Here is a 21,542-nt window from a genome sequence, read left to right as displayed (position 1 = left end):
CAGGGAAGTCCCCAAGTGGGCTCTACTTGCCTGTCCCTGCCAGCCTCTCAGACTCATCTCTACCCCGTCACCTCTGCTCACTGGACCCAGCCCCTGGCCTTATTTCTTTTGCTCTAACTCACAAGCGTGATTCTGCCATCAGGGCCTTTGCACTTGCTGTTCCTCTGCCTGGACCAGGCTTCCCCCCATCTCTGCAGGACCATCCCCTCATCCTTCAGTTCTCATCAGAGAGGTCTTTCCTATCAAAAGTAATCATTTGTTCATTCATTCATTCATTCATTCAACAAATGTTCACTCAAACACGTGCCCAGCGTTGTTTTAAGTACTAGGAAGACAACACAAAACCCCTGCCTCTTGGAGCCCTACCTAGGGTGCTGGCAGGGCAAGAGTCTGATGACAACAATAGATATATAGCATGTTTTATACACACACACACACACACACATAAAATATATATATATCAAAATATATAGCATGTTGCATGGTGATATGTACTGGGGGGGAAAGCAGGGTGGGATGCGAAATGCAGCGATATGGGGTTGCAGTTTTTGTTAGGGTGGCTAGAAATGATGTCACTGGGAAGGTAACACTTGAATAAAGACCTGAAGGAGGTGTGGACGGGCACTTCTTGGTCACAGGGAATAAGAGCCTTAGGAGCAGAGAAGATAGCAAATGCAAAGGTCCTGAGGCAGCAGCGGTTCCAGAGCACGTGAGAAGCAATAGGAAGGCTGTTGTGGCTGGAGCCCAGTGAGCGAGGGGCCAGTGATGGGGAGCTGAGATCAGAGAGATACCCAGGGTCAGACCATGCTGGACTTTGTGAGCCATTGGAGGGACTTGGCTTCTACCCTGAGTGAGATGGGAGCGGTGGCGGAGGGGTGCGGTTGGGACCAGATGAGGGACAATTTGATCTACAGATTGACAGGCTCCCTCAGGCTGCACACGAGAACGGACTGCGGGTGGGGGCAGAATGGGAGCCCAGGTAGCAACGAAGGTGTTACAGTAACCCAAGTGAGAGGCCAAGGTGGCTTAGATGGGGTGGTAGTGATGGAGTGGTGAGAACAGGTCAGATTCTGGATCAGGTTTGAGGGGAGAGCCAACAGAACATTCAGTCACGGTATTTGGTTTGTTTAATATTTTCTTCATATTCCCACTCTCTGCCGGAAGTTATGTGTTTATTCACTTGCTGTTTGTCTGCCTCCCCACCAGAATGTAAGTTCTCTGAAGGCAGATCTTGCCCACTTTATGCCTACGTATCTTGACCACTGAGAACAAGGCATGACGCATAGTAGGTACTTAAGAAATACTTGTCGATAGAAAACAAACTTATGGTTACCAAAGGGGGAGGGGGGTGGGGATAAATTAGGAGTTTGGAATTAACTGATACACACTACTGTATATAAAATACATAAATAACAAGGACCTACTGTATAGCACAGAGAACTATACTCAATATCTTGTAACAACCTATAATGGAAAAGAATCTGAGAAAGAATATATATGTATGAATCACTTTGCTGTACACCTGAAACATTGTAAATCAACTATACTTCAATTTTTAAAAATGATACTTGCCATATTAAAAAAAAAAAAGAAATACTTGTAGAAGGAATGAAGACAGAAGACAGAGCACTCTGCAGGACTATAGGACAGGGTGATTGAATGAGTGCTACCCTCTGTGAGCCCCCTGTGGTATGACATCTCACAGCCTTAACACATGCTGTGTCCCCTGCCTGTGGCACCCTCCCTTTCCTCTTTTTCTTTTTTTCAAGACAATCCAATTTCTGGTCACCAGGTAACACATAAATACACGATCCTTATAAAAGCTTGAACATTAGGTCAAATCCCCCTTTACCACATCCACCCAATCTTAGTCGTCACCTCCCCTCCCCAGCAGTAACCACTGTTTTGTGTTCCTGTTATGGAAGACTTTCTCTATGCGTTACATATGTGTAAACGTATATTTCTATAATTTAAGTATGTATATTTATGTCTCAAATTCTCTTGTGCATCAAAACCACCTTGGAAGTTCTTTTGGCACACCGGTTGCAGAGACCCATCCCCAGCAATTCTGATTCTGTAATGGTTTGTGGTGGGGCCCAAGAATTTGCATTTCTTTTTTTTTTTTTTTTTTTTAATTTCCATATGTTCTATATTAGTCGGGAGTATATGCTCTTTTTTTTTTTTTAAAGATTTATTGATTGATTGATTGATTGATTGCTATGTTGGGTCTTCGTTTCTGTGCTAGGGCTTCCTCTAGTAGGGCTTCCTCTAGTTGTGGCAAGCGGGGGCCACTCTTCATCGCGGTGCGTGGGCCTCTCACTATCATGGCCTCTCTTGTTGCGGAGCACAGGCTCCAGACGCGCAGGCTCAGTAGTTGTGGCTCACGGACCTAGTTGCTCCGTGGCATGTGGGATCTTCCCAGACCAGGGCTCGAACCCGTGTCCCCTGCATTGGCAGGCAGATTCTCAACCACTGCGCCACCAGGGAAGCCCTATATTTCTATAATTTAAGTATGTGTATTTATGTCTCAAATTCTCTTGTGCATCAAAACCACCTTGGAAGTTCTTTTGGCATACCGGTTGCAGGGCCCCATCCCCAGCATTTCTGATTCTGTAATGGTTTGTGGTGGGGCCCAAGAATTTGCATTTCTAACAATTCCCGGACAACGCTGATGTTGCCACTCCAGGGACCAAACTTTGAGAACCAGCCTCCAGGGCTGGTTTTAAACCTGTCTGCACATTGGACTCTCCTGGGAAGTTTTTTTAAAAAATTTAATGCTAATATCCAGATCTTACCCCCAAAGAGTCTGATTTAATTGGTCAGAAGTGTGACCCAGGCAATGAAATTTTTTTAAAGCTCTCCAAAGGCACCCAGTACTGTGCACCCAAGGTTGAGAACCATTGCTCTAGGTGGTGAATTCCTCCAGGACAAAGACAATTTTTTATTCCTACATATGTATTTAAATTTCTGTTCCTAATTAGCAGACAGCTCAGTGCCTGGCTCATGGTAGGTCCTTAAAAATTATTTGTGGGTGAGTGGGTGGGTGAGTGGATGGACGTTGGGTGGATGGTTGGGTAGGTAGATGGATGGGTGATGGGTGGTGGATGAATAGAGTAACCTTTAGGAACCACAGATAACTTCAGATTGATATTGCCTTTGAATCCTTAGTAAAGTTTCTTTAACTTCCCCTTGCCTCATTTTCCATATCTATAAAGTAGAGAGAACAACTTCCTCGTTGAGTTGTTATGGGGAATAGAAGAGATAAGACCCATGTAGTCCTTAGCAGAGTCCCTGGCTTGTAGGAACCACTTGAGAAATATAAGCTATCGTCCATTACTATTTAAGGGAAATTTGGATTTGAATTGTATCCCATCTTCTGGAAGGAGGAGGGAAAAAATTATGGAACTAAGAAAGCAAAGCTGAATCGAGAAAAAAATTTTTTCTTTTGAAATGCAGACACATTTTGCAAAAGCTGAGGCTATAATCTCATTAAGTGTTTCCTCGGAGAGGTGAAATCACCGCCCCACAGAACAAGCTGGGCTGTCATCCTCACTCAGACTGCCTGCCCCTCCTCTGCCCTGGGCATGATATGGTGTAATTTCCAGTTTCAGTCTCACCGGTTCTAGCCAGGGGCTGGCAGATTTTCTTTCATTTCACCCAAGCAAGGTTGAGCTGCCCAGAGCTTTGCCCAGGTCTGGCCTGGGGAGCCACAGATCAGTTTCACCCTTTGCACTTTTAAGCCTTTCTCAGCCAGCTTCCTGGGGGCCTCAGCACCCAGAACGACCTCTACCTGTGCGGCACACATGCTGAACTCCTAATACAGTGCTCCCTCCTGCTGTCGCTGACCCTGGTCTGAGTGCTGTCTAAAGCACCCACACTAAGAAGATGAGCTGATGAAATTTACAGACACGCAGCTTTCGTAGCCAAGACCTTCCTCAAGACATCTTGCATTAGAAGTTGTCTCGTCTCATGGGGGATCAGTTAGAAGTGGCCCCTGGGATCCAATTAGGCAATATAATAGTGGTTGCTGCTTTTAGAATCATTAGCTTCTTAATCCTCCCAGTGAGAGGTTAAAAAAAAAAAGTGTGAACATTCAAATTGGGCTCACAATTGAAGTGGCTGAAGCGAGGGCCCCAGGAGAATAGAAGACTAATAATAGCTCCTGTGTGTTGAGCAGTTACCATTTGGCAGATACCTGCCTCGTGTAATCCTTGCGACAGCCCTGCAGGGATGAGATAGTACCCCATTTTGTGGATGTGGAAACTGAGGTTTAGAGAAAGGAAGTGATAGGCTCAGGGCCACACGGTTATAATGCAGCAGAGTCAGGATTTGAATTTGGGTCTGACCCCTTCAGCCCACGTGCTATTCTTTTTGGAAGCAACATTAAGATAACAAATTATGAGGTTTGGATTGTAGATCTGACCCACAGTAGGTGCATGTGAGCATTTGTTGAATGCATGAATGAATGAACCAGCTGTGTGTGTCGTTGGGTAAGTCACATCACAGAGTCACGCACACACACAATCACACAATATGTGTGCACTCACACACACAGACCCCAGCTCTGGTTTCCTCATATTACATCAGATCATTTATATTCCCTTCTTGGCCCCAGTATGCATTTGAGTTTGTGACTTCTGGGATGGAGATTTATTTTTATGAACCCAGAATTGGGACTTTTTCGTAATTTGCAGTTCTTCATTAGCCTGTGGTCTAAACCCTCGCTACTCAAAGTAGGGTTTCTGGGCCTGCCGTGTCAGCATCACCTGGGAGCTTCCTTGACCTAAAGACTGGAGTCTGCATTTTCATAAGATCCCCAGGCGAATCCTGTGCATATTAATGTTCCAAGTGCTCTGCTCTGTATCATCCACTTCCTTCCTTTGCACCTTGTTATCATTGTAATTAAGTACTTTCCTTATCTATTTAAGTATTTGTTTACCATCTATCTCCCCCACTAAACTGGGGGGTCCATGAGGACAGGAACTCTGACTGCTTTTGCTGGCACATGGCAGGCGGTGAATGAATGAATGAATGAACGAATGAACAAGCTCACCCTGAGGCTCTGGCCATCTGTTTAGCTAATCCTTCTCCCTTCGCCCGTTGGAACCTGGGCAGGAGGAGGGGCTTAGAGTTTTAAATTCACAAGTAAATGGAGGAGGCTCTCTGCCCCTCCCTTGGGAGCCGGCTGCCCCATTTGATGTGCTAGCCACATCCCTCGGAGACACATGGTGAAGCTTGAAATAAATAGATTTGACTACATTGAGTCAGGTCACCAGGGCTGCTTTCACCACTGGCAACGTGGATACAAGTTGCCATCAATGATTCCGCCACTGACCCCAATCTTGTTGATCAAGCAAGTTCAGTGGCACTGCCGAGTTTGAGAACAGGAACCTGTGGTCAGTGGGAAGGGCATCTCCAACTGCCAGGCACCAGATCTCACCAGTATCAAAGGGCTGCTGCTTCTACTGCATATGGTGTCTTCACCACCCTGAAGATGCTTGGGGCTCACTTGAGGACTGGAGTCAAAGGGTCATCTGCCCCTTGTGCTGAGGGCTCCATGTTTGTGATGGAGTGACCAGGAGAAGTATGACCACTCCCCCCTAGATTGCCAGCATGCCCTCTGGGTCTGTGACGCTGGCATCATGGAGGGACTCATGACCACAGTCCACGCCCTCTCTGCCCCTCTGGCAAGCTGAGGTGCGATGACCGTGCCGCTGTCCAGAGCATCATGCCTGCATCCAATGGCATTGCCGTGTCTATGGGCCAGACCATTCCTGAGCTGCGTGGGACGCTCTGTGGCATGGCCTCCCATGTCTCCACTTCAGTGTATCTGTCTGGCTCTGACTTACCATTTGGAGAAAGCTGTCAAACACAACAGCGTCCAGAAAGTGGTGATGCTGGGCGTCTAGGGGATCACCGAAAGACATCCTGGGCTACGTTGAGGACGAGGTAGTTCCTGCGACTTGAACAATGATGCCCACTCCTCCGCCTTTCACGCTGGAGCGTGCGCTGCCCACACAATCACTGTCAGGCCCATTGCCTGGTACGCACATGACGGATGGCTCCACCTGCATCTGGGCCTCCTGGTCCACAGGACCTCTGCGGACTAATAGCCCTGAGCCACAGCAAGAGCTGCAGAGGAAGAGAGAGGCTCTCTGCTCTTGGGGAGTCCCTGCTCCACCTTTGCACCCAAAGCACTGAGCGTGGTTGTCCTTTACACAGTCCCACCCTAGGTCCCTGAGGAAGGGAAGGAGCTTGGGGGCCCTACACTGGCACAGACCATCAGGAGTCTCCATGAGGTCTGCGCCATCCTTGCCAGCGAATAAAGGAAGAAGAAAGGGAGGGAATGAAAGGGAAGGAGATTATTCTATATATAATACATTCATTTTCCAGGTTCTCAATTCTCCCAAGTGTCCCAGGATAAAAAAGTTAAATGTGATACCAGTTTAAAAAAAAAAAAAAAAAAAAAAAGAGCCTGTGCTTTTCAAAAATCACACAGTCTGCAGAAGGAAAATCTCTTAGCACTGACTAAATGCCTGTTTCTTCCTTGCACAGTCTTCCTGGGGGTTGCTGGGGTGGAAGAGGACCATAGGTTTGCACAGCAGGAGAGGGAGAACTGCCCTGGTAGGGAAGGCTGATTGCATAACAGTTCAGAGGAACAGAGGAGGGGAAACGAGGTGAACATGCAAATCAGGGCGCAGAGGTTGGGGGCAGGGGGAGATGCTTGCTTCAGATTTCTAGAATGCCGAGTTAATCCAAGCCCCTAGGACTGTTTCCATAGATTTCGATTTTTATGAATATTTACATATTTATTAAAGAAAACATATTCAAAATGTTTAATTCAGTAACATATATTACTAAACATAACTCAAATCATAGGCTTTTACCAGTAATGAGACTGGGGCTGTTTCAGAATGAGACCATCCTGGGGGAGGATGAGGAAGGGGATGTGGGAGGCTCTGCCTGGGGCAGGAAACCCGGAGCAGGGAAATTAGCAGTGAGTGAGCACCTACTGTGCGCCGGCACCTTTCCTTGGCGTTAGATCCCTGCTGTCCCGACTTTTTAAAAATATGACACATAGTAAGAAATATATTTTTAGACAGGCATTCAGCACACATACAACACATACACAACACATTCTCACATCTACAACTGGAACAAAAGTATCCCACAACTCCTCCTTACCATGATCAATATACACTGATGCTGTCCAGCCTTTTTTTTTTTTTTTAGATTTATTTATTATTTATCTTTGTATTTTCTTTATTTTTGGCTGTGTCGGGTCTTAGTTGCGGTACGCGGGATTTTTCGTTGCAGCACGCAGGATCTTTCGTTGAAGCGCGCGGGCTCTTCATTGCAGCGCGCGGGCTTCTCTCTAATTGTGGCGTACAGGTTTTCTCTTCTCTAGTTGTGGCGCGCAGTCTCCAGGGTACATGGGCTCTATGGTTTGCGACACGCGGGCTCACTAGTTGAGGCACACGAGCTCAGTAGTTGTGGCGCGGGATTAGCTGCCCCGTGGCATGTGAGATCTTAGTTCCCTGACCAGGGATTGAACCCACGTCCCCTGCATTGTAAGGCAGATTCTTTACCACTGGACCAGCTGGACTTCAGGACTCGCCCTCTCACCCCAGTGGTTTGGGGCTCGAACAGAATGTGACTCTGCCAGGGAGGTGATTAAGGAGATGGACTTGGGACTCAAATAGCCCTTGGGTTCAAGTCCCAGTTCCCATGTCCACAGGCTGTGTGGCTTGAGCAAGGCACTTAGCCTTTGGACCCTCAGCTTCCTCGTCAGTGCAATGGGGATAATGACATTGTCGGCCTTGTAGCATTGCCATGAGGATTAAATGAGTTCATGCATGTAGGCAGTTAACACGGGCCTGGCACATGGTGAACATCTAAGCGGGTGCTGGTTGCTATTATGATGATGATTGTCATCGTTGGCTGCTGTGTCCTGGTTGGGAAGCCAGAGTCAGGAGCCAGACCACCCGAGTTCAGATCACAGCTCCACCCTTTAGGACCTGTGTGGCCTTGAGTGAGTTATGTAAACTCTCTGCGCCTCCTGCCCTTCATCTGTAACATGGGGGCGTGAAGAGAACCCTCCTCAAGGGGTGATTATGAGGATTAGAATAATCCATGTAATGGATTTAGAAGACAGCTTGGCATGTAACAAGCACTGGGTAAATGATGGATAGTATCATCATCATCTCATTTAATCCTCATGCATCCTTGTGAGATAAATGTTTTTTCCCCATTTCGCAGGAGGGTACCCTGAGGCCCAGAGACTATAGGCAGTCTGCCCGAAGTCTCTTTGCTTACTGAGTGCTAGAGTTGGAATTGCAGGTTGGTTTACAGAGAGGCTCAGAGCTCTGGAGGGCTTGGGGCATTTTTCAGGAGGCCCAGGGACACCTCAGCCACTGCCCTGCATACCAGGGAGTGTGAATTGGCAGGTTGGTACAATCAGTAGACACATCATCTAGAACTTGCCAGGGCTCCACACTGAGGACATTGCACGGTATTACTTAAAATGACACAGCACAAAATCCTCCCCAGTGAACTGTTCGTTTGTAAAATTATCCTCTTGGAAATGTCTCTCCCAGCAAAATTCTATCACGTTTTCATCATCTCCTGATTATTGCCTCCCAACCATGGTTGGAGGCTGAGTGCCCAGAGATACAGTGTAGAGCACTTGTATCAGGACCTCAGGCCTCTTCCATCTCCCTGCCCCACACTCTAGCTGGAGCCTAGGAGATAATCCAAGATGTGCCTCCCCTAAGTGCTGGGGCCAGCCCCACCTGAACCCAATGAACTGAAACTGGGGAGGGAGAAGAGGAATATCAAGGTGACATCATCAGAAGAAGGAAAATAGGTGTTGGATAATCAAAGCCAACCAGTGTCCGCCTTTCTAGGTTTCTGGGGTTGCCTTTAAGGCAAGGAAGGGAGTGGGTCTCCATCCAGGAGTAGAAATGGCGCCAGCTGCCAGCTAGTCGTGTGACCTGGCTCAAGCACGTTCTTTCTGTCTCTTTGCCCTCCTTTCTCCATCTGTACAATGGGTGGGGGGATGGATTCTACTCTGATGTTTCAAGATGCTACAGGTTCTTTATACGTAGTCCTACAATTAGTATCTGGAGACAAAGCACACCCAGAAAAGGTTTTCAAGAAGGAGAGTGCTACAATGGTGTGCCTCAGATAAGCTTGTGTGGTTGAGAAAGTCCCTGGCAGCAACTCTCTGAGTTTCTTCGCCCTCAACCTGACGTCTGAAGTCACAGCTTCTGGGGAACATCGCTCTGACAGCTCAAGCCCTTCAAATGTTTTTTTTTCCCCTCCAGGCATCACCACATCGGCTCTGAGTGTGTCCCAGCTCTTTGCAAGGTGAGTACCCTTGCTTTATCTCCCTCTCACGCTCTCTCCCTCTCTCTTTCTTGGAGGGCAGAGGCTCTGGAACCAGACTCCCTAGAAAAGAATCCCAGCACTACTCTTACTGGCTGAGTGACCTTGAGCAAACAACCCCACCTCCCCAGGCCTCAGTCTCGCCATCTGGAAAAGGGGGACAATCATGATGCCTGCCCCACGTAAAGGGCGCTTAGAAAGGGGTCTGGAACAGACTGTCCTGAGAGTGTTGGCTGTTGTTTTCTTCTTTCTTCTTTTTTTCAGTCTTTTTCTCCTTTCCTTCCTGTTCTTTCCTATCACAGACTTTCTCAATTCCTCTCTCCCTTCCTGCTTCTCTGTCTTTCCCTCTCTTGTCTTTTCTCCTTCCTTTCCTCTCTCTCCTTTTCTGTCTCCCTCCCTCTCTCTTTGCCCTCTCTCTCTCGTGCTCTCCCTCCCCTTCCTTCCTCCTGCCCCATCTTTCTCTCTCTGCCCCCCTCTATCCTTCTTCCTCCCTCCTCCCCCCTCCTTCCTCCCTCTTCCTGCTCCAACATTCACCCAACACTCCTCGGTACCAAATCTCGTAGGAGCACTGGAGACTCGCGAGATCAGTGAGACACAGTCCCTACCCTCGGAGAGCTTCCAGTCTAGTGGGGAGAGAGACCAGTAGATCAGAGATCTCAATAGAGCAGACGGTACAAATGCTCCGCGAGAGCTGTGCACAGGGGTTAGTGGGAGCCCAGTGACGGACAGGGCTTACCCAGGGTCCTCAGGGGCTGCCCATCTGCACCCCCTAGTGTGAGAAGCCCCGGGTTTGGCAAGACGGTCAGCATGGCCCTCAGTCTGGATACTCAGCTCCTCCATGGCTGGACATGCTCCTCCCTGGATGAGACTGTAGAAGCTGCTTATAAGGAGCACACTTTCTCAACCTTCCTTTCCCTCCAGAAGATGTTTTGGGGGTTGTCGGTAGCAACTGAGGTCTGTTAAATCTACCTAACTTGTTTTATGGCCTTGAGGTTAGAGAGCTCCACTGTCCTCTCTCTGGCTTTTCACTTGAGCCCCAGTTTAATCCGAGAATTTCACATCGGTTTTGATGGGAAGCAGGAGTTGATCATCTCCGATTTCCACCTTCTACTTCCAAAGACAGGTATAAGTTGGGAACATTTTCAAATCAGGTTCTCTGCTCAGCACTAAGTCCCGATGCTCCAGATGCATTTCCAAGCACCTCACAGGGTAAGAATCTTGACTGCTGAAACGCCTTCCAGTACCGATTCTGGCGTCTCCAGCTCAAACAAGTTTCTTAGGCATCTTGGAACAAGTTCCCCAACCCTTCAGCACAGTAGTCATCAAAAAGAAAGAGGGCCTGAGAACATCTTTTTATAATTCCGTGAACTTTTGCATCGTCTCACACCTGCCATCAGGCTTCGTATGTAGGAGGAACTCTGGAAACCAACAGGTTTTTACTAAGGTGATGTAATCAAAATGGAATCAGATACAGGTTTGGGAATCTCGTTACCATCTACTGATAAACTCGTGGCCAGGATGGTTAGATACAGTTTGTCAAGTTGCACAGAGGTGGAATGGTTAAGGGCGTGGCCTCTGGAGCCAGGGTTCAAATTGTGTATCAGCTGTGTGCTTTTGGTTCCTTCATCTCTCTCTGCCTCAGTTTTCTTATCTGTAAAATGGGGATGGGAGTAGTAACTGCCTCCAAGATCTGTCACAGTTGCTATCAGGTTTAAATGAGCCAGTCTACATGCAATAATTGGGACAGTGCCTGGCATATCGTAGGCCCAAGAATTGATGGCAGCACACAGAGCAGACCCAGGCTTTCCAAAGCATCTGCTTTGCAAGAGAAGGGGGAAATAAGGAGAGAGAGAGAGTGTGTATATGTGTGTGTGTGTGTGTGTGTGTGTGTGTGTGTGTGTGTGTGTGTGAATCTTCTGGTTTTAAAATACTGGCAACTTCAAATTAAGAAAAAACTGCACTGGCCAAAGAAATTATATCCGTAGATTCACCATCTTGTCCCCTTCCTGTTAGAACAACCTACCTTGACTTTATTTATTGCTCCCTACAGGAGCAATAAATACAGGGCTGAGTCAATCCCAGGCCCGTCACTGAGAAGCAGCAAAGCTTCGTGATTACAAGTGTGGGCTCTGGAGTCACACTTACGAGTTTAAGTTCCGGATTTCCCACTTTCTAACTGTGACTTGCGGTTTCTGAGCTTCAGTTTTCTCTTCTCTAAAATGGGAGTTAGAAGAGCCTCTACCCCAGAGAGTTGATATCAGTATCCGATGCGATTCAGTGCACATATTAGGCCCATGTGACACAGTTCCTAGCCCGTGGTCAGAGCGCAGTGATCACTAGCAGTCGTTATATTCCAGATGTCTTAGGTCAGTGGCCCGTTACATCCTAGCCCTCCATGGAACCTGTTATTCATCTTGGAGTAAGGAATCCATTTGTGTTCTTTGGTTGCAAGTAACAGAAATAGACCCCAGCTGATGTAAGCACAAAAGTACTTTTTTGGGAAGATCTGGAGTAGCTCACAATGGAAGCAAAAGTGGAATAATCAGGACTTGAGAAAGACCAAGAGTAGGACAGCTTCTAGGATCCAAGCAATAGGAAGGAACTAAAAACCAGTCTCTTCAGAATGTGGTTGTTGGAATGAATTATTCAGCCCAAGATTTAAATTCCCAGAACAAAGTCTGATTGGATGATCTTGCACCATGTGCCCACCCCACGGCCACGAGCAGGGCATCTTGAATGACAACCCTGTCAAAGCTGCAACCAATTGGGAAGGTGTCTAAATTAGGGTAGATAGTCACGGTGGAATAGGCTATACTGCAGTAATCAATAAACCTTGGTCTCGGTGGCTTAGCACAACAAAGGTTTGTTTCTTATATAAAGTCCAATGTGGATCCCATGAAACTCTCCAGGGCACCTCTCCTCCACAGGCTGACTCAGGGATCCAGGCTGTAACTGTGTTGGCTCCGCCCTCTCAACTGGTACCCTCCACAGTTGCTGCCGAAAGAGGAGAGGGGATGGTTTTGTTGGCCAGGCCTATGAATGGTCTATGCATTCTGTCAGGCAGAACCCAGTCATGTGGTTGAATCTGACTGCAAGGGAGACAGGAAGTGTAACCTTCCTGGTGCCTAGGAAAGGAAAATGAAATAGGATTTGATGAATATGTAAGCTGTCTCTCCCCTGGAAAGAGTGAATACCCAGGGAATTCCCTGGCGGTCCAGTGATTAGGACTCAGTGCTTTCACTGCCGGGGCCCAGGTTCAATCCCTGGTCAGGGAACTAAGATCCTGCAAGCCAAGTGGCCAAAAAAAAAGAAAAGAAAAGAAAAGAAAAGAATAAATACCCCCAAAGGAAAATAGTGGTGGTGGTGATACCAGAATAAGGGGGGAGAGATGCTGGGTTGGGCTTGGGCTTGGAGATTTCATCTTCTCTCCTTCCATGCAGACCTTGCCCACGTGTCCTGCCCAGCCGGCATCCCACGGCCATGGCAGCCTACGGCCAGACTCAGTACAGTGCGGGGATCCAGCAGGCCACCCCCTACACAGCTTACCCACCTCCAGCACAAGCCTATGGAATCCCTTCTTACAGTGAGTACCTGACCAAGCTCTTGCTTTCCCCCTGGGATCCCCACCATCATGGTCTTTATTTTGCCCTATTGCTTCAGTGAAATGCAGAATGATAAATGCAGCCAGCCTAATTTTGAATTGGAGATAGAGGAGAAGGACAGACACTTTAAATGTGGTTCAAGATCTAGAGACTATATCAAGACCTCTTTTGACTGCAAGAGTAAGACACAACCCAAGCTGGCTTAGGGAAAATGGAAATTTAATGATTCACATACTGGTAAATCTGGGGATACAACCGATAGCAGGTATGGCTGGATCCAGGTGCTTGAATGATGTCACGAGGAAGATGTCTCACTCCATCTTCAGATGTTTTCCTCTGAGTTGTCTTTACCTCCACATGGGTTCTTCCCGTGTGACAGCAAAGATTGTACCTGTCAACTCCAGGTTTGCATGCTTTCAGCTCAGCACTCTCAGCGGAAGGAGGGCTCATCTTTCCCAGTAGCTCCACCAGAACCCAATGTTGACCCTCATTGGCCCAAATTGGGTCACATGACAATGCTTAGCACAAGCAAGGAGGTGGGGGTGAGGGAGATAATCGGAGGGTGAAGCATATGGATTGTATATGAGGAAGGGATGGTTCTCTTAAAGGAAAACCCAGTGGTGGTATCAGAAGAAGGAAAAATGGATGCTGGGAAGGCAAAAACAAGAGACATACAACCTTGATAGTCAGAACCCTATTGCCAAGACCTGGAGGCTCAGTGAACCAGGCTCACCTGCTCACCTGTCCACTGCTCACCTGTCCCTGTCAGCATTCGTCAGGGTTCTCCAGAGAAACGGAACCAATGGGATGGAGCTGAGATAGATAGATAGAGACAGAGAGAGAAACTTATCATAGGAATTGGCTCACCCATTAACGGAGGCTGAGAAGTCCCTAGATCTGCAGTTGGCAAGCTAAAGACCCAGGAGATGGTAGAGGATGTCATTCCAGCCTGAGTCTGAAGGCCTGAGAACCAGGAGGGCTGATGTTGTAAGTTCTAGTCCAAAAGCCGGCAGGCCCAAACCCAAGAAGAGCTGATTTTTCAGTTCGAGTCTGAAGACAGGAAAAGACCAATGTCCCAGCTCAGCACTCAGACAGGAGTTCCCTCTTACTTAGTCTGTTGTTCTGTTCAGGTTTCCAGTTGATTGGATGGGGCCCACCAACATCAGGGAGGGCAATCTGCTTTACTCAGTCCACTGATTCAAATTAATCTCATCCAGAAACACCCTCGCAGGCACAGTATAATGTGTGACCAAATGTCTAGATACCCCGTGGTCCAAGTTGACACATAAGGTTAACCATCACACTGTCTGTGGCTTTTATTCATGTGATTTCTTCCCATCTTAATTGATGTATCAACCAAAGCCCTTTTGGTAGCAAACAACAAAAATCCAATGCTAATTAACTTAAGAAAATAAGGATGTTTATTGCAAACATAGCTGAAAAATCTTAGGGCTTTAGCTTCAGGCAGGGTTGGATCCAGGTATGATAATAGGAGGAATTAGTCTCTCTGCTTCCCTTTGTGTGGGCTTCCGTCTCAGGCAGGCTCTCCACTGTGGTGCCAAAGGCAGCCCTAGCAGTTCCAGGCTGGAACTCCCCAAAAAGAGAGCCTCTGCTGTCCAGGACTTGCCACATTGTCCCAGAGATCTCCCTACCTGGACCCCCATGGTCAGAGCCTGGGGCAGAAAGATGGAATCCTCTGGATGGCCACATGTCCACCCATGGTACCATTGATCAGGTCAGGCTCACCCCAGAGAACTGATCTGAGTGTGAGGAAGGGGTGGTCCCCAAAAGGAGGAGGGGGCAGGCAGAAAGCACAGACATCAACACAGATGGCTTTCCGATCCACCCAAATCCATGGTATCCAGTAGAAAGAACAGGATGGCAGGCAGGAGGCCTTCCTTCCAGACTCAACTGCCCCTGGCTTCTCCACACCTCAGCTTCTTCAACGGTTAAATTAATCAGATCATCTTATCTTGCCAACCAGATGGTGTGGCTTCAGTGCAGAGACTGAATCTTGAATTTTTTTCCTCCCTCTTCTCCCTCCCTTCCTCTGCCCTGTTCTTTTCTTCATTCATTCATTCATTCATTCATTCAGCATTGGGTCATGTGCTGGGCATACAGTGGTCAACAAGCAGAATGGGCCCTGTGTTTGTGGAGCTTACAGTCTAGAACAGAGGCTGCAAAGTGAAGGCCAACAGATAATGTGGCCCTTGGATATTTTTTTTAACCTATAAAATATACTTGACATTTAAAAAATTAATTGCCAGTTTTTAAATGGGAAATATTTACATAGAAGTTCATATTCCTAAAGTCTTTAAAAAAAAACGACGGATGATCGGGCAGCATTGGGCCCACATTTTTTGTGTCAGGAGTAGGCGGCTCTGAGTAGGGCTGACCCTATTAGCCTGCGTTCACCACAGTCCTCCCCCACCCTCATTACTCACTTGAGTTAGCTGCCTGTCCCCTGAAGACGTTTAAGTTTGCAACCCCTGGCCTAGAGGAAGAAAGAAATTACATGAACTTTTAAAAATTGTAGGTGTTATTTCACATTATGATGCGTGATATAAAGGAAGACAAGAAGGCTGTGAAAGGGTAAAGAACAAGCAAGATTTAATATAGGTCCCAGCGCCAGGGAAGGCCTTTCACATGAGGAGCTGATTCAGCTGAGAACTGAGAGATGACCATTTGTAAGCACGGGAGGGAGGGCGTCCAGGCCAAGGCGACCACCCCTGGGAAGATGGACTTGGCAAATCCAGGAAGCCCAGTGGCTGGAACACAGTACACAGATGAGGTAGGCGAGGTGGGCAGAGCCATAGCGCCTGGGAAGGATTTTATTCCAAGTGAAGCAGGAACTCATTGGCAGATTTATAAACAGAGGACTATCTGATACAATCTGGGTTTTTTAAAGATCACTTTGGCTGCTGTGGGGAGGTTGGATTGGAGGGAAGCAAGAGGAGAAACAGGAAGGTAGGTTGGGAGACTGGTAAAGTCTGGAGTAGAGCAATGGTGGAGAGCTGGGGGGCAGTGAACAGACAGAAGTAGACATATTCAAGAGCAGTTGTGGAGTTCGGAGTGACAAGTCACGGAGCACCCGGTCAGGCATTGGTCACGGACACCATCACTGAGGTACTGTATCACTGAGATGTGTATCACTGAGATGTGCACCACTGAGATGCTTCATCTTCAAAAAAAAAAAAAAAAAAAAAAAACGCTTTTTTTTTTTTGGCTGCGCCACACAGCTTGTGGGATCTTAGTTCCCTGACCAGGGCCTGAAACCAGACCCTCAGCAGTGAAAGCACGAAGTCCTAACCACTGGGCCCCCAGGGTATTCCCTGAGATGCTGCCACCCACAGTTCTCAGGGCTCTGTGTCTACTTGTTCTTTTAAAGCCCCACTCAACCCTCCAAGGAAAGTCCCATCGTTATCCTCTTTCAAGGTATAAATAAATGGAGGCTCAGAGAGGATAAATAACTCGCCCAAGGTCCCCCAGTTGGTCGGTGGCAGAGGTGGAATTACACCCAGGCAGCCTGGGTCTGGAGTCTAAGCCCCTCACTGCTGAGCTCCACTGCCTGAGCACGCATTCCAGAAATCCTGGGGGATTACCTATGACAGACCTTGGCCAACTGGTGTGGGCATCTCTTCTAACGTCTGTCCCTCCTGTGCCAGAAGACTTGTGATAAAATCACACGTAAGTTACCCTGCCTGGCTGACAGCCAAGAAACATGAAGCTGGATTATTTTTCAGCATAAAGGAGAAAACTAGCCCTGTTCCCAGACAAAACATGGCATCCGGTGGAAATTAATTTGGTTCAAAGTCATTTTACAGTCCCAGTTACTTTCAGAGGCTCTGTGCCCTCACAATACAGCATAAGTGGTAAGATCACATGTTCTGGGTTCACACCCCACCTCTGCCCCTTGCTGGTCCTCAGACTCTGGGCAGTTTTCCTCCTTCATACAATGGGAGTGATACTAAGTCTGGCTTCCTAACGATTGTTGTTGCATTAAATGAGATCATCTACATTAGGGATCAGCTACCTTTTTCTGTAAAGGGCCAGATCATAAATATTTTCAGCTTTCTGGGCCACTCAACACTGCCATTGAAGCATGAAAGCAGCCAAACAGTATGTAAACTAATGGGTGTGTCTGTGTTCTAATAAAACTTTATTTACACAAACAGGCAGTGGGCCAGACTTGGCCCCCGGGCCATCATGTGTCAACTCCTGATCTCTATAAAGGGTTTAGCTCACAGGGCCTGGCCCAAGGGAAATGTTCAGTCAATACAGCTGAAGCCAGGCTGCTACACACACACCTGGAATGTCCACATCACTAAGTAAGGACAGCTGGGATGAAAAGCCCTTTCCCTTCACATATGCCTGTGCCCGAGCAAGCAGTGTTTGCTCACTGTCTGGACAAACCTTGCTGAATCTTGTTAGGAAACTTTTTTCCTTGCTCCTTGGCAAATAGCATTACTACCTTTGTTTAAATAGCTGCAGGGAAATAATAACACAGTTGAGCAAACTAGAGGCAAGGAGGTCAGGACTGTGGAGTATTTTTTTCTCAATTTATTATGCAACATTTAAGACATATGTAAAAGCGGAAAGAGTAGCACTACAAATACCCATGAGCTGACCGTCCAACATGAAGAATAAAGGGAGGTTACCTCCCTTTCTTGTCAGATACCCACGCCCCTGGATTTGCTGTTTATCGTTGCTCTGCATTTCTTTATGAAGAATAGAGGTCGGCAGTCTTTTTCTGTGAAGAGCCTGATAATAAATATTTTTTGCTTTGCAGGCCATACAGTGTCTATCAGAACTCTTCAGGTCTACCCTGTATCTTGAAAGCAGCCACAGATAATACATAAACGAATGGGTGTACAGACATACCTTGTTTTATTGCACTTCGCTTTATTACACTTCACAGATACTGCGTTTTTTACAAATTGAAGTTTTGTGGCAACCCTGCTTCCAGCAAGTCTGCTGGTGCCATTTTTACGACAGCATTTGCTCACTTTGTGTCTCTGTGTCACATTTTGGCAATTTGGCAATATTTTGAACTTTTGCCTTATTACTATATTTGTTATGGTGATCTGTGATCAGTGGTCTTTGGTGTTACTATTGTAATTGTTTGGGAGCTCCATGAAAGAATTCGCCCATATAAGATGGCGAATTTAGTCAATAAATGTTGTGTGTTCTGACTGCCCCACCAACCAGCCGTTCCCCCATCTCTCTCCCTCTCCTCGGGCCTCCCTATTTCCTGACACACAACAATATGAAATTAGGCCAATTAATAACCCTACAATGGCCTCAAAGTATTCAAGTGAAAAAAAAAAAGAGTCATGCATGTCTCACTTTAAAATAATAAAAAACTAAAAATGATTAAGCTTAGTGAGGAAGGCATGTCAAAAGCCAAGACAGGCTGAAAGCTAGGCCTCTGGCACCAAACAGTTAGCCTAGTTGTGAATACAAAGGAAAAAGTTTTGAAGGACATTAAAAAGTGCTACTGCAGTGAACACATGAATGGTAAGAAAGTGAAACAGCCTTATTGCTGATATGGAGAAAGTTTTAGTGGTCTGAATAGAAGATCAAACCAGCCACAACATTCCCTTAAGCCAAAGACTAATCCAGCACAAGGCCCTAACTCTCGTCAACTCTGTGAAGGCTGAGAGAGGTAAGGAAGCTGTAGAAGAGAAGTTTAAAGCTAGCAGAGGTTGGTTCATGAGGTTTAAGGAAAGAAGCCAGCTTCATAACGTAAACGTGCAAGGTGAAGCAGCAAGTGCTGATGTAGAAGCTGCAGCAAGTTACCCAGAAGATCTAGCTAAGATAATTCATAAAGGTGGCTACACTAGACAACAGATTATCAATGTAGATGGAGCCTTCGATTAGAAAATGCCATTTAGCAGAAAGTTTTCTATGGCTGGCGACAGAAGAGGAAGTCAGAGAGATGGAAGTCATGAAAAGGACTTGATGGAACATTACTGGTTGGAAGATGGAGGGGATGAGAAGGAATGCAGGTGGAATCCAGGAGCCAAAAATGGTCCCCAGCTGACAGCCAGCAAGGATGCAGGGATTTCAAATCTACAGATACAGGAACTGGATTTTTCCAAGAATCTGAATGAGCCTGGAAATGGATGCTTCCCCAGAGCTCCCACATAAGAGCCCAGTTTGGCCAAAACTTTGATTTCAGCCTTGTGAGACTCTAAGCATGGAACACAGTTGAGCCCACCCACCACTTCTGACCTACAGAATTGTGAGTGAATAAATGAGTTTTGTTTTAAGCCACTAAGTTTGTGGCAGTTTGTTCTGCAACTGTGGAATATTAATTCAAGGCACATTCAAAACAGTCTGCAGGGAACTGTGGAAGGCACACACCTATCCTTGTAGAAATATCTTAATGTTCAAAAGATGCTATGGGTTTAAGAACGCATTCCCTTTTCCATATGATCACATTTACTACTACTCTTTCCTAACTTCCAACCCTCTTTTTGATTCTATTAGGAACTCCTTTCCTACTTAGCTCTGTCTCCTGGCCTGATCCACCAATCTCAATTTCCATCAACCCTCTGGTGAGATTTGTAGCTCACTAGGATCTGGTCCTATCCTTTCTCCTCCCTTTTTTGGCCCTACCCATCCATCTGTCTCGCTTGTTTATTTTTTTGTTTCATTTTGTTTTGTTTTTTTCTGTGCCGTAGCTCTGTTGAATAGAAGGAAATGCTAAGTTAATTTTGTTCCTTTTCCATAAGTTTCATTCCTTTTAGAAATAATTAATCTTGTACTCTGACAGTATATACAAAACAACTGTGGATATTTAAAGAAAAATGCAGTGAAGCCTGGTATGTACTACTTTTACAAACAAGGAAGAACTTTTTAGTTTAAAATAAATGTCTCAGTGATAGATATGTACAGTTAAGATATTCAATAAGAAAATATTCCAGAGACTTCAAAATTTTCAAGTAGGTATTTAGGGTGCTCCATGAAACACACATCCTTATCATTCTTTATGTCTGTGCTATTTATTTCCATAGTTTTTTTTTTAATTGACGCAGATATCATACTTTGAAAATGTTTCTGAGTAGGAAAGAAATTGTAATTAAAATAAAACAAAGGAAACACTAATTTACCACATACCTGGAAAGAAAAAAAAAAAGAAAATGCCATTTAGGGCTTTCATAGCTAGAGAGGAGACGTCAATGCCTGGCTTTAAAGCTTCAAAGGACAGTCTCACTCTCTTGTTAGGGACTAATGCAGCTGGTGACTTTAAGTTGAAGCCAGTGCTCATTTACCATCCTGAAAAGCCTAGGGCCCTTAAGAATTATGCTAAATCTACTCTGCCTGTGCTCTATAAATGGAACAACAAAGCCTGAATGAGGGCACATCCATTTACAGCATGGTTTACTGAATATTTTAAGCCCACTGTAGAGACCTCGCTCTCAGAGAAGAAGATTCCTTTCAAGATATTACTGCTCATTGGTCATGCACCTGGTCACCCCAGAGCTAAGATGGAGCTGGACGATTAGACGAATGTTGTTGTCATGCTGCTGACACAGCGTCCACTCTGCAGCCCATGGATCAGGAGTAATTTCAACTCTCAAATCTTATTATTCAGGAACACATTTTGTAAGGCTCTTGTTGGTTTAGATAGTGATTCCTCTGATGGACCTGGGCAAAGTGAATTGAAAACCTTCAGGAAAGCATTCACCAGTCTAGATGGTGATTCATGGGAAGAGGTCAAAATGTCAACATTAATAGCAGTTTGGAAGAAGTTGATTCCAACACTAATGGATGACTTTGAGAAGTTCAAGACTTCAGTGAAGGAAATGAAGTAACTGCAGATGTGGTAGAAATAGCAAGAGAACCAGAATTCGAAGTGGGGTCCTTGAAGACGGGACTGAGTTTCTGCAAACTCATGATAAAACTGGATGAGGAGTTGCTTCTTATGGATGAGCAAAGAAAGTGGTTTCTTGAGATGGAATCTATTCCTGGTGAAGATGCTGTGAAGATTATAGAAATGACAACATAGGATTTAGAATATTACACAAATTCAGTTGCTAATTTACAATATAGTATAAACATAACTGTTACATGCACTAGGAAACCAGAAAATCCATGTGACTTGCTTCATTGCAATATTCGATTTATTGTGGTGGTCTGGAACTGAACCCATAATATCTCTGAGGCATGCCTGTATCTGTGTTTCAATAAAACTTTATCTACAAAAACAGGTAGCAGATCACCTTCGCCCCATGGGCCAGAGTTAGCTGACCCCAGGTGTAGAGTATTATTTTGCATGTTTGTGAAATGAATGAATGAATGAATGCCCAGCGCATCTCTGTGGCTGACAACCTCTTTGAAATGCACATGCTCCCTTCTGTGCTCCCATGAGCTGAAGACAGTGGAACCTGTAGGTAGTTCTTGAGCATCTTTGGGGGCCTTGTTCTCTTTGCCATAAAGATATTCATGAGAAATGCTTAGAGGGCAGGAGAGCTGATGCCACCAGCCTGTCCTCAGACCAGACCATCACCAGATTTCCTTTGAACTGAATCTCTTAGAGCAGTGCTT

General features: G+C 46.1%; 1 protein-coding gene across 2 annotated transcripts in view; it reads left to right on the top strand.

Annotated features, from left to right (window-relative positions):
• EYA2 (EYA transcriptional coactivator and phosphatase 2) overlaps window positions 1–21,542 on the top strand; it is a 179,049-nt gene that overhangs the window by 3,340 nt on the left and 154,167 nt on the right. For both annotated transcript variants that reach the window (XM_068565671.1, XM_068565670.1), the window contains exons 2-3: window positions 9,327–9,369; window positions 12,828–12,970. In XM_068565671.1, the coding sequence (XP_068421772.1) occupies window positions 9,327–9,369; window positions 12,828–12,970 (186 nt within the window). The remainder of the gene's footprint in view (window positions 1–9,326; window positions 9,370–12,827; window positions 12,971–21,542) is intronic.

Source organism: Eschrichtius robustus, chromosome 16, assembly GCF_028021215.1.
Source record: "Eschrichtius robustus isolate mEscRob2 chromosome 16, mEscRob2.pri, whole genome shotgun sequence".
NCBI lineage: Eukaryota > Metazoa > Chordata > Mammalia > Artiodactyla > Eschrichtiidae > Eschrichtius > Eschrichtius robustus.
This window is presented reverse-complemented; position numbering and strand designations above follow the sequence as displayed.